Source organism: Montipora foliosa, chromosome 5 (genome assembly GCF_036669935.1).
Source record: "Montipora foliosa isolate CH-2021 chromosome 5, ASM3666993v2, whole genome shotgun sequence".
Lineage (NCBI taxonomy): Eukaryota > Metazoa > Cnidaria > Anthozoa > Scleractinia > Acroporidae > Montipora > Montipora foliosa.
This window is the reverse complement of record NC_090873.1, coordinates 18,839,434-18,856,933: the sequence shown is the minus strand read 5'-3', so window position 1 is coordinate 18,856,933 and position 17,500 is coordinate 18,839,434. Positions and strand designations below refer to the sequence as shown.

The 17,500-nt window shown below is 37.9% G+C and overlaps 1 protein-coding gene across 2 annotated transcripts in view; it reads right to left on the bottom strand.

Annotated features, from left to right (window-relative positions):
• The window catches only part of LOC138003716 (uncharacterized), a 129,999-nt gene that overhangs the window by 53,445 nt on the left and 59,054 nt on the right, over window positions 1-17,500 (bottom strand). For both annotated transcript variants that reach the window (XM_068849924.1, XM_068849923.1), the window contains exons 3-4: window positions 16,806-17,072; window positions 8,407-8,736 (exon numbers count right to left, since the gene is read on the bottom strand). In XM_068849924.1, coding sequence (XP_068706025.1) covers window positions 8,407-8,736; window positions 16,806-17,072 — 597 coding nt within the window. The remainder of the gene's footprint in view (window positions 1-8,406; window positions 8,737-16,805; window positions 17,073-17,500) is intronic.

The window sequence follows — 17,500 nt, the reverse complement described above, 5'->3', positions numbered from 1 at the left end:
AGCTGAGTGAATTCCCACGCAATGATTCGGGTCGTTCGCGATTTACCATCAAACAAAAATGGCGGAGGATGTTGAGACAAACGCGTATATACATTTTGTGGACGAAAGTGACTTGTTGACTACAGAGTTAAGCGATTACAACGACTTATGTTTTGAAACCTGTATCTTGGAAGGAACGAGTTATGTAACCGACAGGATTTTGTACAGAATGGCAAATGGGAGACTATTGTCGATAAATACGATCTCTCTGACTTTAATAAACGCATTCTCGATTTCCTTTGCGGGATTAAAATATGATGACTTAATTCTTATATGGTGATAAAGTAGACAGATAGAGCTCTACAACAGTACCAAACATGAAAGGAAAACTTGAATCAAGCGTCCGATAAAAATTTTTGAACCCTTGTTATCGGATTCAAGTGAATTTGCAAAGCACGTATGTTAAATATAGCTGTCTCCTTAAAAAAAGATTTAACACGGTTTCGTATATGGCACAACCTTGATGTGGTATCATTGAAAACTAGACAATTAAGCGATTTCAGTTATTGATGTTTGAAGCCTGTATCTTGAAAGGATCGAGTTTTATAAGCGACAGCATTTTTTAAACATTGGCAATTCGCAGACTACAGTCAACAAGTAATATATCGCTGACTTGGTTAACGCGTTCTTGATTTTCTTCGCGGGATTAAAACATGACGACTTAATTCTTAGATATTCATAAATTAGACAGATATCAGACATGAAAAGAAAACTTGAACAGACAGTGCGATAAAAATATTGATGTATGAACAAGTGGTATCGGATGGAAGTCAATTTGCAAAGCACGCATGTTAAATATACCTGCATCTTTCAAAATTCGGTTTCGTACATTGGACAGTGTTGAAATTGGTGTCACTGTAAACAACACAGTTAAGCGATTTGAATCATATATCTTTGCATCTTTTATCTTGAAAGTAAAGAGTTTTATAGGCGACAGAATTTAATACACAATGAAATATCGCGGACTACAGTCACCAAGTAACATATTCCTGACTTGGTCAACAACAACGCGTTCTGGATTTTCTTAGCGGACTTAAACTATGGTGACTTAATTCTATGATATTCATAAATTAGACAGCTAACGCTTTCAAACAGTACCGCACATGACAGGAAAATTTCAATTGACCGCACGATAAAAATTTTTAAAACCGTAAGCTCGGATTGAGGTCAATTTGCAACGCACGCGTAAAATATAGCTCCCTCTTACAAAATTAATTAACACGGTTTCCTACATTAGACAATCGTAAAATTGGTATCAGAGTGAATTATACAGTTAACCGATTTCCATGATATATGATTGCAAACTGTATCTTGACAGGGACGAGTTTTGTAAGCGACAGAATTTTGTAGACGATGAGAAAGTGCGCACCAAAATGGACAAGTAACGCAATGCAACCAAGGTTAACATATCTGCATCTGTCAAAATTATTTAACACGGTTTGATAGATTGGAAATTCTTCAAATTGGTATCACTGTAAACTAGACAGTTAAGCAATTCCAAGGCAATTCCAATGTTTGAAACCTGTATCTTACAGACAATGAATTTTATCAGGCCATGAAACTCAATTTTGAAAACGGAGAGTGGCATCATACAGAATTTGCTGCACTTTCTCTCCTCCACGAAACTTCCACGTAACGCGCGCGGTAACATTATCCGCGGGAAAATTGATATCATCTAAAAATAACCTAGGAGGGATTACGATGGGAATAGGGCCAGTATGAGAGATTACTTCTCTTACCTTTATAATCTCTTGCCAGGAGTTAACAGAAAAAGAAAAGCAAAAAAACATAGTTTTATATATAACTCTGAATCAAATTCTCATCGAAAGATTAATTACAATTGATCGTAAAAACGTGAAAATTTCTGCAGTCTCTGACTTTTATCAACGAATGGAAAGGTCACGATGTTTCGTGAAAAAAAAAGAAATTGATCACGTGCTAGGCAACCATAAAGGTGCACGTGATCACCTTGTGTCAATTGAATGAACTACGGGAGAGAATGTTAATCGTTAGTCGTTTTCAAAGAAAGACAACACATACTTTTTAGCCAAGAAACTTCCATCTTTGGTTTTTTAATTTTGTTGTAATATTTAACTGAATATTTTCATTTCATCTGTCGGGTCAGGAAGCCGTCTTTGTTGGGTTCCTGAGAAAGGTATCTATTTTGACTTCACGGTGAACTATTTTTACACAATCGGGAGGTTGAGCAGCCATGTAATTGAAAATCTGAACATCTACGAGATACAAAAACAGACTTGCGAATTATCGCAAATCACAATGCTGACAAGCCCAAAAGCAGAAGAAATGGTTGAGAAATGGTTAATAAATATGAAGTTTGCTACTCTTAATGTTTTTGTGTTAGAGTAAAGGGATATTTTGTCACCCAAATGATGTAATTTCATGACACTCAAAATTCGCAAAAAGCGTGAGTTTCATGTAAACAATCTTCGTACTAGTAAGTCGTAGCAATAAATAGGATTAACCAGGAAGTTAAAGAACTATTGTTGCCTTGCCAAATAAACGTCATTTTACACTATAATGACAAAATCATTTGTCACAGAAATAACATTCCTGTCTCCTCGCGTATCATATTTCAACGCACATATGCAAATTTGTTGATTCATTTTCACCGAGTCCCAATTCCAGCCAAAATTTCTTCTTCAAATATTAACAAAAATACTATTTCTCGCCAAAGCATTGCATCTTTTATGTTCAAATAACCGCTAAAAATAAAGATTTTTTAACGATCTATCCCTAGATATTTTTTCATAATTTAATATTCTCTGTCAACATTTGCACAACAATCAAAACACAAAAATAGCAACACACATGCAACAAATTTGGTCGCATTTACTTCTTCATTGAATTCTAATTCTTAACACAGGAATTCTTAGATATTGTGATATATCTGAATGTTGATATTGTCAAACGTTGCATCTTTTATGTTCAAACGAGATGCTTCCGTGAAGCACACACTGGGTACCTGTGGTACGTGTTACAGAAACCAGAAGGCACTAATTGTGTGGTATTGAACTACAGCATTCCAGTCTCTGAAGAATAAAAAATAAAAGAGAAGCGAGAAACATTGGCTTCTGGGCTGACATGTTGATAATTTTCAAGTTCCCTCACTACTTCTTTTCACCACAAGTTTAAGCATGCCCTCTGAGCATCTGACAGCTTTGTAATACTAAAGTTCACTCACGTTACCCCTGTCTGGCGGGGTTAGTATCTGGATGGGTGACCTGAACAATACACCCCTTCATAAAACAGAAGCATCGGACCGAAAGTACTATTAACGCTAACAAATGCGAACTCAGCAAGGTACAGATTTTGTTAGCTTGCTTTATGCAAAACAAATATTGATGCAAAAGTAAATAACTATTGACACACTGTTTTTAGAAAGAGCAGAAGGAAGTTTTCGGGACGGTCGATCGAGAATAAATATAGAATATAAAAAGTTACGATAAGCGACAAACATTTTGGGAGATTTTTGCTACGTTCAATTTTGCTATTCTACTTTTCGCTGCACAAATAAATCGCAAAATCGAAAGTGACATGGCCAGAATTCAGCGGGTGCTGTGATTAAGTTACTGCAACATTTTACTCGCCAAACAGAGAAGCATCTGTGTCAAATGATGGCAAGATACCGGGTTTTTGTAAGTTTCTTTTTCTGTCAAGTGTTATAAAGTTTGACAGTAAAATGAGCGAAGTCAAAACAAAGATCACAATCGCCCAACTCTTGAGGTTGACCATTTGTTTATGCAAAGTCAAAATTTATTCTCCAAGACGCATACGACGTTATTTGTCACCAGGTAATTCCATCATTTTGGAAATAGCAGCTACTTTATTATTCATTGGCGTCACGATTTTTCACTGCTTTTGGGGCTTATTTTGTTGAAACTCAAGATCGCTTCCAACAGACCTGTTTATTTTCGTGAACCCTTCCTGCTTACAGAGCAATACTAAAAAATTCTCCCATATCATATTTCAACCTTAAGCTCGAAACGTCATTACATAACATGATATTATAATTCACAAAGGCAGAAAATACAACAGAATCCTTTTCAACGAAAAATTTATGGAAACAAACAACATATTTGCTCTTAGAGGCGAAAACCTCTTCCTATTTCATTGCGTGCGTGGAGACAAGAAACTCAATCGTGTCAAATTACCATGTACCTCAGGTTCAAACCCTTTCCTGAAGAACCTTTTCCTTGAATAATGATGCACAAAATAGTCGACAAGCTTTCTTTCAAATAATTCTTGACTGTCACATTTCCCATTACTTTTTTACCTGACTTTGTTGAACCCACGAGTTACCAGATAATTTTCCATTTGGTTTCAGTGTCGTACATTAAAACTACACTTGTGATAAAATATTGGAAATACAGCTCACTTTGATTTCGGCTCGATGGGCGAAAGATTGTAGTCGAAGTCCATCAATCGTGGCTTTTATACCAGAGAATTTTTCATTTGGTTTCAGTGTTCAACATAACAGCACACTCTTGGTAAAATGTTAGAAATATAGCTCACTTTGATTTCGGCTCGACGGGCGATAGATTGTTGTCAAAGTCCATTACTCGTCGCTTTGACCATTCCAGGTATTTGTTTTCACCGCCTGCCTAGTTTATCCAACTGACTTTCCATTGTTGAGCTCCATAAGGGTATATTTCATTCAAAGATCCACTAAAATGCCATTTGCGTTACATGACTTTCCACGCCATTGCCGGTTAAGTTAATCATTCTACTGTGTCCACCAGAGAAATTTACGCATTTCCCACTACCCTCTCGATCCTAAGAATATACGCGCAGAAGGCTCTATGCACAAAGACACCACTTAGCAGGGGAGTGACAGGCAAGACTTTTACCGACACCGAAAAAAAAGAAAGAAAAAAATTAAAATAAAATAAAACGAACAAATCCCACCCACTTTCCGACTGGGATTGCCAACCCAGTAATAACCGCTAAAAATAAAGATTTTTTAACAATCTATCCGTAGATATTTTTCATAATTTAAAATTCTCTATCAAAATTTGCACAACAATCAAAACACAAAAATAGCAACGCACGCAACAAATTTAGTCGCATTTACCTCTTCGTCGAATTCTCATGCTTAACACAGGAATTTTTAGTTATTGTGAAAATCTTTCTCTATTCGGTAGCAATCACCCTTTCAAATTTCAGAGAAATCGACCGGTCTGTGAATTTTTATGAGTTTTTCAATGGGATGTCAAAAGACCAAGTGGATGTCATGCATAATCTGGCAAGTTCGGGCGATCAAGTTGCGCGTGTGACCCGTCATAAATATTTTTTCACAAAATGTTCCCGAATCGTCAAGTATCACCACAGAAGACAAGAACATACATACATACATACATACATACTTAATTGACCGCTTCCCATAGGGGCTTTTCAGGGCCAATGAAACACAACGAAACAGCGAAACACAACAAAACATCATTCTAAAAGCTCATTCTACGCAAAAAGTAGGTTCTGGAGGTAATTTTGATAGTGGAAATCAAGTTTAAGGGAGACAGTAAATACAACCTCACGAGGCATGGTATATTTAATTAAGTTAACACAACAGAAAGACGCTAACCTTATTTTGCCATGAAAACTATCCAGTTAAGCTCGCATAGTACAAAACATGATGAATTCATAAAGGCCATCTTTTCCAGCGAAATATTTTTGGAAACAAACAACATATTTGCTATTAAAGGCAATCTTCCTTTCAAAAAATTCCTGGCTGTCACATTTCCAATTATTTTTTTTACCTGAAGACTGTGCAGAGAACAGAGATCACAGATACACCAAAAGTGTTCAATTCCTTTTGGTTTCAGTGTTCTACATAACAGCACACTTGGTAAAATATTTGAAATACAGCTCACTTTGATTTCGGCTCGACAGGTGATAGTTGTTGTCGAAGTCCATTACTCCTGGCTTTTAAGAATCCAGATATTCATTTTTCACCGCCTGTCTGATTTATCCAATTGACGTTCCATTCTTGAGCTCCATAAGGGTATAATTTGTTTAAAGATGCACTAAAACACCATGCGCGTTTACAATGACTTTCAACGTAGGTTAATGAAATGTTCTCCTGTGTGCACCAGGGAAATCTACGCATTACCCCAGCTAAATGTGACTGTTGAGGTTTTAAATTGGCGACTATGATGAAATAGAAATTAACATTAAACATATCGCGTCATTCCTTGCAATTTTTAACACTTTAGCTCTTTTTCGTGACCAAATTGATGGATTTCCCTTGCAGCCAAGTCGAATTAACATTCTCTTCCATCTAACAACACCTCAACAAAAGTAAAACCACAGGTAATGATGAATTTATCCGCAACCAGTTGACTTAACTGAACACTACTGACAAGACTGAAAGCTTGAGACAGTCATGACGTTTGCAGTCTCTTCCGAAATGAAGTTTATCCAGCGAGTTACATGAATGTACCACGTTCACCATGCCAAACAAACGCATGCCTATGACGATCCCAGATAAAGTATTTGATGAAGATCGAGACGGCAATTTGCATTATGTCGTTGAAAACCTGATAAAATTGTTCGCGGGACGGAAATGAGTGGGGACAGACTGCTGACCCGATGTTTACATCTCTATCTCCAACCCACCAACGCCTATATAAAATTAAAATGGTAAAGCTTAAAGTAATAAATGATAAAGAAAAAACTAAATAAATATGATCACTGTCGGGATAAAAGTGTAACGAGATTAGTTTAATCATACATTGACTTTTCCCTACATTGATTGTGGCTTTACTAATTGTTGCCTTTATATTGCTATTAATTCGTTTGAAATAGAATAACAGACATGAATGCACACCATGTACAAGTTATTCTTCTTATTCTTCTTATTATTATTAAATCTTTTTTTCCCCAAAGGGGAGGGTTATGTCTCCAGGCATGCTGTCAGAAGTAGAATAGCAATGTCAAAGTTTATTTTAAAAAATCTAATTTGCATATATGCTCATATATAATAGCTCAGCTCGCTTGAGACTACATAACGTATTAAATGGAAAGTTGCTGGTTTTCAAACTTGAGAGAGGAGGTTTGGGAATGCAGAGGAAGCATTGTAAAACTAAGTGAATTGACAGGGTATCAGAAATCACTTGCAAACCTAATTATGGACTATGCAAAAACCGGGAGGAAATCCGTGATTCTTTGCTGTGCAGGTAAATAAATGAAACAATAATTTGCGTGCAAAATTCTCTTGTGAATAACAATTGCACTGTTGTTTTTCATATGCGATTGTTTAATTCTCCTTCCATTGAAAGGCAGGAAACCCATGCTTCCAGTTGAGAGTCTGCCGTTGTTCGCGGTCCACGCATCCGTGTGACAAACCTCAAGGCCTCTCGACAAACCGTTCAATTTTAGCCCAACGCTTTGTTCTTGATGGTCACAGGCTTCTATTTTCTTAGTGAATTAATCGTGATGGATTCATTTTATGTTCTCGTTGAACCACATAGATGGATTTCAGTGCACCACAATGTCAGGCGTGTTTTATATCAAGTGTATTTTTTATTGCACATGCACCTTGAATGCACCATTATCTGTTGTTACATCCCATAGCCGCTGTTTTTGATGGGAGAGGACCGATGTTTAGAGCCTGTGCTAAATTTGGTCTAGAAAATGGAACGAACGAATGGGTTTTTCTAAATGGCCGACAGGTAACATACATGTAATACAGCAAGTGTTTTCTCCTTGTTCGTAGAAGTCAAAATATTTTCACAGCATCCTTTAGTAAAAAGAAGCATAGCCCTACTGTCTGGTAGAATCTCATTACAATTGGCTCACATCTGCCCTCGAAAGGAACACATATATGTTACCTATTTTATAGTAAAATTCCTCCTTCGAAGGGTGTCATGATCAATGGTGGTTACCATGGCAACCGTACGTCAGCTGGTTCTAACACGGCTGTTTTCGTTCATTCCTCCAGACAACCTACATCCACACCGAAAATGACGGGGGTGTTAACAATTTTCATTTCCGATTTTGATTGACTTTCTCAGAGAACTGCTCTTTAAGTGCCTCATATGTAAATTTGTGACGTTCTTCTTGCTGTTGACGTTGTCGTTGCTTGTTCCCTAATGCAATGTCAGGGGGCCGAGTTCCAGTCCATCTGAACCTGATTGGAGAGTTTCTCTCCAAGTTCTCCGGGTGCTCCGTTATTTCTTTCTCATGAAAATGGACTGCAAGCGAATGACATCTGGCTTAGGAGCAGTTCTCCTTACGCCCTTTCTGAAAACCACTTACGTCATTGAAAGGTTACTGATAAAAGATTTTATTAGACTCACCGCACCATAGTTTGATAAAATATTAAAGGTAAAGAAGTTAAGCGAATCCTACCTTTGGCCACAATCAATGTAACATAACCGACAGCCATTCCTAAACGGTTAATCGCTGTACACTGATATGTTTGTCCACTGAGAGATCCATGAACTTGTGAAATGATCAAGGAACCATTAGGATTAACGGTCAACGAGTAAGTAAAAGCCCTATCGCCATCCCAAATAACGACAGTTTGTGAACTTGCTGGTGTAACATTGATTTTCTCGTCTTTAGGAACTGTCCAATACACCGTGGGTGTGGGGAATCCACTGTATATACATGGAATCACAGCTTTCTGTTGCGGTTCAACATAAATCGTCTGTGGTAGCTTCTGAATGGAAGGAGGAACTGAAATTTTAAAAAATGCATCACTCAAGAGAAATCCTAACAAACCTATGGCCACCAAGTAAGAACGTTCTCTTCATTTAGACCAGACGAGATTTAAATTATAAATAGGGAGTTTATGAAACATTGTCAGCCACGGCGACAAAAAGGTCACTTCAAAATGAGCTTTCTTAAATAGGTGTTTCTCTAGAGACACAGATAACAAGGCTGCAATGTACAATTGCTGGTGGACGAACAAAAGGAGCTAATGAGAGATCTTTTGCTTACCTCCACCAAGATGGCGGCGATGACGTAACGTGAAAACCACCTATAATTTGTGATTATTCCCTCTTCTTTACCTTGTAGAATATGGGCGAAGTATCTTATGACTAACTTGGTATGGACGGAATTTGTAGTAAAAAGACAGAATGAAAATTTACTGTGGTATGTCCACATTGTCTAACAGAACGTCTAACCTGAAACTGGTCACTTCGAGTCGTTGTTTTGACGAGTACTGGAAAGAAGTGTACAAAACAATGCAGCCCACACGTGCAGCACTATCATTTCTCTTCTTTTAACCATTATTATTATATGCCTCGTCCCGTAAGCGGACAAGATGAACCAAATCCCGCGCTGTGATTGGCTTCCCGAGCGAGCAAGCTAGCTAGATGGACTTACCTTACCCGCTCGGGATTTCTGGCTTGGTCCCTTAAGATCAAAGATCATTTTACGGTGTTTCATCCCATATAACAAAACCTTTCTTAACCAAGCTTGTTCAGTCAAGATGGTTGGATATTGGCCTCGTTATTTTTTTGCGTGTTTATGGACCGAGACCAACATAAACACGCAAAAAAAAAACTTGGCTAATGTCCAGCCATCTTGACCGAACAAGCTTGGTCAATAACCGCTTTTTGGCGTTGTCATTTCTCAAACTCCACAATGTCAAGGCTCTTAGCGCATAGGGAACTCCCAGTCGTTTACCTGAACTAAAATAACCCTGGAAGTAGTTTTCATTCTTCAATGCATGAACGTCATTATTTTGATGGAAACTCAGTTTTAAAATGTCTTGTGTTCATTAAAGTATGTTTAAAGCAGGCGTAAGCAATTACGGGCTTTATTCAGTAGTACTGGAGATTGTCTTTAACAAAACAGTGGGAATGAAAAATGGAGGAATAAAAATTACGAGGAAGACACATTTGATCAATGTGCTCTCCCGTTTCCAATGCAAAAATAATTTATTAAGGCGCACTGACTTAAATGATATTTGGAATTTTACTTTTTACCCTAGGGAAAGATAAAAAATTTGGCAAAAAATAGTTCTTGTACGATGCTGCACTCTAACATGCATCTATTTACCCTGTAATGAGTCGGTGCACCAAAAATACAGAAAACAGTGATAGCTTCAGGCCCCTCTATCGGACGAATTGCATTATCACCGAGTCAATACCTTCTAAACCTATGTGGATAAAATTCAACAATCAGGGGAGTGACAAAAAGGTTGAGGCACTTACCCCTTTTTAGGAAAGTTGGACAAATTCTTCCCTTAACCTTTCCATCTATACTCCACCCCCCATTCCCCATCACCTTTCTGACAACCATGTAGGAGATAGGGGAAATTACAAGTCAAATATATAACGTAGACATGAATTTTTCATAATTGTGGTACCACTTCTATTGTGTGACGAAAACTAATTAATTTGTATGCTTACTGTTCAAATGTTACATGTAATTGTAAAGCGCTATTGATCAGCATATTTAAATACACGCTATATAAATTGGTAAAGTGTAAATTATAATTGTAAATTAACCTTGTTTGCTGATATATACAGCCATCAAGCCATGTCCCAGCTATTCAACCTACACTATGTGAGACATCAACAACCACAGGTAATCAAATTTACTGACATCTTTCATACCAAACAGAAGCTTAAACATTTTTCTCTACTCTAGCTGTAAATAGATTGGTTTAGAAAATCTGTTATTCTTCCTTCACATTCATGATTTGCACCCTTCCACACTTTCATGAAGTTGGTAAAATAGAAAAAGGCTTATCAAGCATCTGCCAATGAAACAGAATAGATTACATATGCCGGAAACTGAAATTGAGCCATTGTAATAGTAGTGTTTGTGCTTTTGTATTTATAATTTTTGTTCAGCAAATCAATCCACACTTGTGATAAACAATGGCAAAATAGAGCTTAATTGGCCCTAAAGTAAAGGTCAGTGATCCTTTTAAGTATATTTTTATCAATGGTGGTCTGGTTCAGTAATTTTATGGTTCTTTGAGGAAATAATGCCCATGCCTCTGTAAAGCAAGCAATAACTTATTGTAGCATCCATTTTTATTTCACGGAAGGATGATTAATATTTACACATGACTGTATTACTGATGGGTATTCTGTTTTATTTGCTCCCATGCTTGGACTCTAATTGTACTGTAGTAAGGAAAATATCTTCTTACCAAAATTGGTCCAGATTTGAAGATGAAGTGACTGATTGTCTTTTAAAAGATAGCTCATTTTGTTTGTCTCAAAGGTGGCTGAACACAGTGCAAACAATAGTCAACAGGATGTGTTGAGGGGGCCTGACAGTGGAGCTATGTTGTTAAAGAGTTTTAAAAATTTTTCTAACTTTGTTAAAGTTGATGATTTTACTGAAATTTCTGCATTAGAAGGATTTACTTTAGAGAGTTACGTTTCCACAAAGGAAAAAATATGCATTGCAGGACATATCCAACCTTGCAAATTGTGTACTGGATTGTTAACAGTTGCAAAACGAATTGCTGATTATGTTGACAGATGCCAAAAGAAAACTTCTTCAAATGCCTCTCACTGCTATCAGAATAAAAGAGAAAAATAACCATGCAGTTTTCCTTGTTTAGAGTTAGCTCGAAGCCTCTTGTCAAGACTGGGCAGTAAATTAGACATAAGTTGCAAAGAGCATGTCAATAAAAGCGTAATGTCTATTAAAGAATTTTAGCAGCTGCCGAGTCAGTTGCAGAGAGGGAGAGGATTACCTATGCTGTTGCTGCAGCATCTGGGCAAAGCAATACAAAGTTAAGAAGCATCTATGGTTTTGAAGATATACAGAGAAGAAAGGAAAGAGTAGAAAATGCTTTGCGGGAAGCAAGAGAAATCAGGGAAGCGGTAGACACCATTGCAAGTATTCAAGAAAAAGCAGTACTATCATCATTTGGTATTCAAGTTGACACTGATAATAGTGATGTAGATGAAGAAAGTGAAACTGATACAGAAAATGAGGAAGGAGGAAATAATAGGGAGTCACAAGAGGATGACCCAGTGAAAGGCCCAAATAGTGATTCAGTGGTGATTGACATAACTCATCAGTTTCCTCTCAACAAGCAAATAACCAATACAGGATCAGTGTATCAAAATTCTCATGAACTGAATGGATCTACTTAGAGCCTGTGAACTTACCTGGTTTCTTTTTGTTGAAGTTGTTGACAACCAAAGCTGCCATAGATTAGATTCTCTTAGACTTTAGTGGCCAAATGCAATTGCTTAAGTTGAATGAAAAGGAGGAGTCTATTATGGAACAGAGCGGACAGGCATATCTTCTTCCAGAAAGACTACAAGGAAATGGATGATGATGCCATTGGGTCTGAAACTGAAGAAAGTCACGGTGCAGATTGGGGAAGCATTCATGATCCCATACCACCAAGACAGGCTATGTGAACAAATACCCGTCCACACTTCAAACGACATCATACAACTTTTCCAGCACAGGGACAACAGCAGAGATATGTGCCACCATTGTTAAGGCTATCCCACTTCATCAGAAAAATCCCACACAACATGCACATGATTTGAATGTGATTGAGACATATTCAGAGGTGTGGAGCCAGCATTTTTCAACAATATTACCGGAGAGAGAAAGAGTAAGAGTGGATGGAGGGCATGATAAAGGGCCGTCACACAAGGAAGTTCAATTTTGGTGGAAAAACTACCACCTAGAAAAGTCATCTAAAGTGCTCATAGTAACCACTAGAGATAGTGGCTCCAGCAACCGAAACAGAGTGGAGTTGCAGAATGGAAGCCTTTCTCTCGACCATAGCAATTTGTTTATCCCGTCGACTCCTGTTTAGACTCCAAAACTGGTAAGATTGATGACATTAAAATTAAGGAGAATCTTAACGACGCGATTGATATTTACATCAGTAGGGTGAACAAATCCCCATGTGCGAACACCAAAACTCACCTGTTATAAGGGAACAGATAGTTCATGTTATCAAACACTAAGGACATTTGTTAAGGTCTTCCTTAAAGGAAACCCAGCCGAAAAAGCCAAGTTGAAGAATGAACACCCAGGAACTTATAAGTGGATGAATGAAGTTTGGTCATTACGAAATCAATGTAAAAAAATGTGAACAACGATGTCAGCAAAGATTTCGGATCTCTTAAAGGCGAGTTTATACTGGGGCTAAGTAGGCCATAAGTGCGATATAAACTCAAGTCAACTTAGGACTTACTCGCGTCTTATCGCCTTATCGTGTTATCTGCTCAAGTACGCATTCGAGGGGGATAAACCTAGAATTGATATGGTATTCGGCTTCTCTGAAGATCCCTCATTTGTAAGGTTACAAAATCTGGGTCGCATTCAAAGTAGAACTCAGACATACGTACATGTAAGCCTTAAGCTTCTTACATCCCTAGTATATCCATGACTGAGAATAATACATAAAAATGATATATAAACACAGAACTGGATTTTTTGTGAAGAAATGATTCACAGCTGTGTGAGTAAGGTTATCACTGAACTGTGATTAACCTCTGCAAGGGAATGTAGGTGGAGCAGCACATGAAATAATCTGCGAGCGTTTTGGGTTTGTGAACTCGCTGATTCAAATAGTGTTGAAAAAATTATAACTTTTCTGAATACACTAGAAAATGAAAGCAAGAGCCGGGTGGAAAGCTTCTCAAAACCATTCAGCCGATTCGATTTCCCAATGCATCGCTTCCAAACCGATCCCAAACCAAGGCTGCGACTTTCAGGATTCTTCTCGTACAATTCATTCGAAAATCTGTCCAAAATAACAAGAACAAGTCGTCGAACAAGACTCCTATGAAGTGCGAATTTTCGTAGACGAGAGAGAGAAATGGTTGTACCATTTCTATCTTTGAAGTTTTCAGTCAGTTAAATGCGGCCAGCAGTTTGCGGCATAGGTCATGCGCGTTTTAGCCTGCGAACGCAGACTTATTTTCGGAGGTCGTTTCTCTCCACCACAAAATAGAATCTTTGAACTTGAGCTTATTGTTTTGGACATCTCCTCTTTGATACTTTTAGCCGATTTATGTGGGCTATATGCTGCACGAAATGCTATTATCGACTGATACGACGCAAGAATGACGTATGTAAAGTGGAAGAGCTTGAGAAATAAATTAAAAGACAGTCTGACCGTGACTTTACTCTTCGAGTTCAGAAATCGATTTAAGACTAAAGCAGTTTTGGTGACGCTTGCTCGAATTATTTCGCAGTAGTAAAAGTCTTTAGAAAGGCAACCGTTAAAAATGGCCCCGAGCGCCGTTGTAAGCCCCGGAATATGCATTAGCCCGATTGCGCTGAGGATTCTTAGCCCTTAACCGATCCTAGCGCTTGTTTTTGCAACACCAACACCACAAAACGTCGTTAGAGTGAAGGTTTCCATGCGTAAGTTTTTAGGAGTGGGATTTTTAGATAATTGCATGCCGCTAGGGATGTTGTAAACAGTAGAGTTTATCCTCGATGAGTGTTTTCGTGAGCTCTATCCGGGCGTAACTAATCGATATTTTTGATACTCAATTGAAATCGATCGTAATCGATCATAATCCATAATAATTAATCGATTAATATCAGAAATCGGTAGAAATCGATCACTCGTGTCTTTGTGACTATCGATTTTGATCGATTTCTGTAATTAGCTATCGATTTTGTCGGTGATCCTGGTGAAAAAAAAAAACAAGAAAAGTCGCTACCAATGGAGAAAGTAACATCATCTTTATCAACAAAGCGGATTCAAAAGTAAGCTTGAAGGCAAGTGTTATGCAGTGTTATGATAAGATCAAATCATGTGTTTGATTTTCGATTTCCACAGACGTGATTATCGATTTCAATCGATTAAACTGAGTAATCAATCGACAAATATCGAGTATTATCGAGTATTATCGATTAATGGATTACTTTTTCAATGATCGATTTCGATCAATTAGGTACGCCCTGGCTCTATCCGTTGAAATCACAACCGGAATTCCATGGCACAAGGAAAGAAAGTGATTCATGATTAAAAAAAGAGAGGTCACCGATAATCTAAACGAGTAAAATCAATCTCTTGGAAAATTTCGTTCGTGACCAGTCGGGGAAGGACTGGAACCCAAGAGAGGATTGATCATTGAAGGATGAAAGGTTTTTACCCCCCCCCCCCCCCCAGTATTTTTTATAGTATCTCTCCATTGCCATCACCCTCATCTTCTGGAGTGTGGTTTTTGTGAACTTTAATTGCTGGTTGTTTCCATGCAGGTCCGCACTATTCATGTGAGCGAGGACAAAAATAAAGGAAAAGAACTTCAAAAACATGCATTCATTTTGAACTTAAGTTCGTAGGGCAATAAAAACATTAAAAAAAAAACAGCCCCATTTAATTTACGCAACCGCTCGTCCTCCAGTTTTCCAAACTTTCAGCCACCTTTTCCAGAGCTTTTCCACTGTCCCGCTCACTTCTCTTTAACGTTTAATGATGATTCGGAAATAAATGTGCCATTCTCTGGCCGGACTGGAATTTTTTCCCAGGCGTTTTTGTCGCCATGTTATTTTAACTAATGCTTTAAAAATATTTATGAAAGTCAAGTAGACTAGTGCACGACTGATAAAACAACGGGAATATCAGTCGTGCAGTAGTTTTAAATCAATTTTGACTGATCACGATCTTCTCTGATCCAACGCTGTGCAAGACTTGTTGTCCACGGTTTTTGCAAATGCTCGAAGTAATGCGTGACATACAATGTAGGGCTAACGCTCGAAACGTCAGCTTTTAGAATCTCTGTAAGGTGGCCAATTTACATTATCAACTCCGTTGATAAAACCAAATTTTTGTATAATACTTCCCCACAGACGCAACACCACAGTTTCTTTAGAAACTACCCCTTCATTCGTGACATATTTTAGTTGTGTTTAACTTGCACAGTAAAGTTGCGCACAAACAATTAGCGCGAACGTCCTTAAAGAAACCGTTGAAAGTTTCGGTGGGAGCTAAAATGTATAAATGTTTACATCAACACCGCTCCCTAAAGCGGAAACTGAAGGCGCTAACTTAAAGGCATTGTGTTTTCCAGAAATAGAGAAAAGGAGACCGAAGGACATCTTACTGCAGAATATTCTAGTAAAACAATCTGAAAAGAATTGGTAATGGGTAAATCACAATCCCAATATTTTTATCACAAGAGAACCCCACAGACGAAAACACCACAAGCAAGGATACATAAGGTGAGGAGTTCCCAAATCGCGTAGGTAAATTGACGAAAACATTGCGTTTCATCTTGGCCGCACATACTTGATCGCATCCTAGTTAACTTTTTGATACCGAAAACCTCACAACCTTTTTGAATCACAAGGACCTCCGTATTGTCCACCATTAATCTGACTTGTGTTTATGTGGACAACGCAAAAGTAGTTTGCGTATTCCATGCGTGTTGGTTCTGGAGATTTATGAGCCTAACTCTGATTGGCTAAGAATTTTACGTCACAGAAATCATTCAGCAGCTCAAGTTTGCAGACGCTATTTTTCGGGGGAGACAACGACCGCCGGAAATACATCTGCGTTCGCAGGCTATGCACGTGTAACCACTAGGATGAACCTTGAACCCTTGAGATGGACAAGGGTTTTCATTTGTTGAAACGTGTTTCTATATGATCAAAAAAGTGAAGTCTGCCATAAACTTAAGACCGGATATATATTTTACGAGCCTCATGATCTACTACCGCTACAATATGATATTAATTAGAAGCAACATGACTGCTAAACTAACAATAAGCTAACTACATGTACAACTAAGTTATGTTGGAACACTAATCCAGCTCATTGCATTCAAATACAAACTTACCACACCGAGTTACAAATTCAACTGATCTGTAATTAGTAACAGCCCCCACTGATGAATTAGCGGCAACCTTCACTGTGTAATTCCTGCATTGATCCAAAGACTTGATTTCCACAGATGACGAGGTATTACCAGTTCCTACGCGTCTCACTTCATCAGTATCGTTCAGAATAATGACATCATATCCGATGATGTTTTCGAAAGTGGAGTCCCAACTAACCAGAATGGTGTTGCCATTCAGGAAACTTGCACTTAAGTTAAAAATACCTGCTGGAAAACAACGAAAATTGAAGCAGTCCACCACACAGATCTCGATGTCGAAGGTTATCCATTACAAACCGGAAAAGAAATCCATAGTTCGATACTCATTTCAATATCTCATCATCTAGAGTGACACACAGGACCTTAAAGGGAACCTCCACTCTTACAACAGAATAAGTTTAAACCGAAAGAAATTATGTTTACAAACAAAGTTGTTCAAATTTGTTTTAAAACAGTGTTTATATCAAGAAAGGAAATTTTATAATCGCTTATGTCACTTTCAAAATTTCTCAGGCGCAGCCATCTTGAAATAGCTTTGACGTGTTGCGGTTTGCCTTATTGTTCTGACACAAAGAGCTTTTGTCTAATAACAATAGACCAGCACTATTGATCTGTTACATGTAAAATAGGGCTATACAACTAATAAGTTACTATTT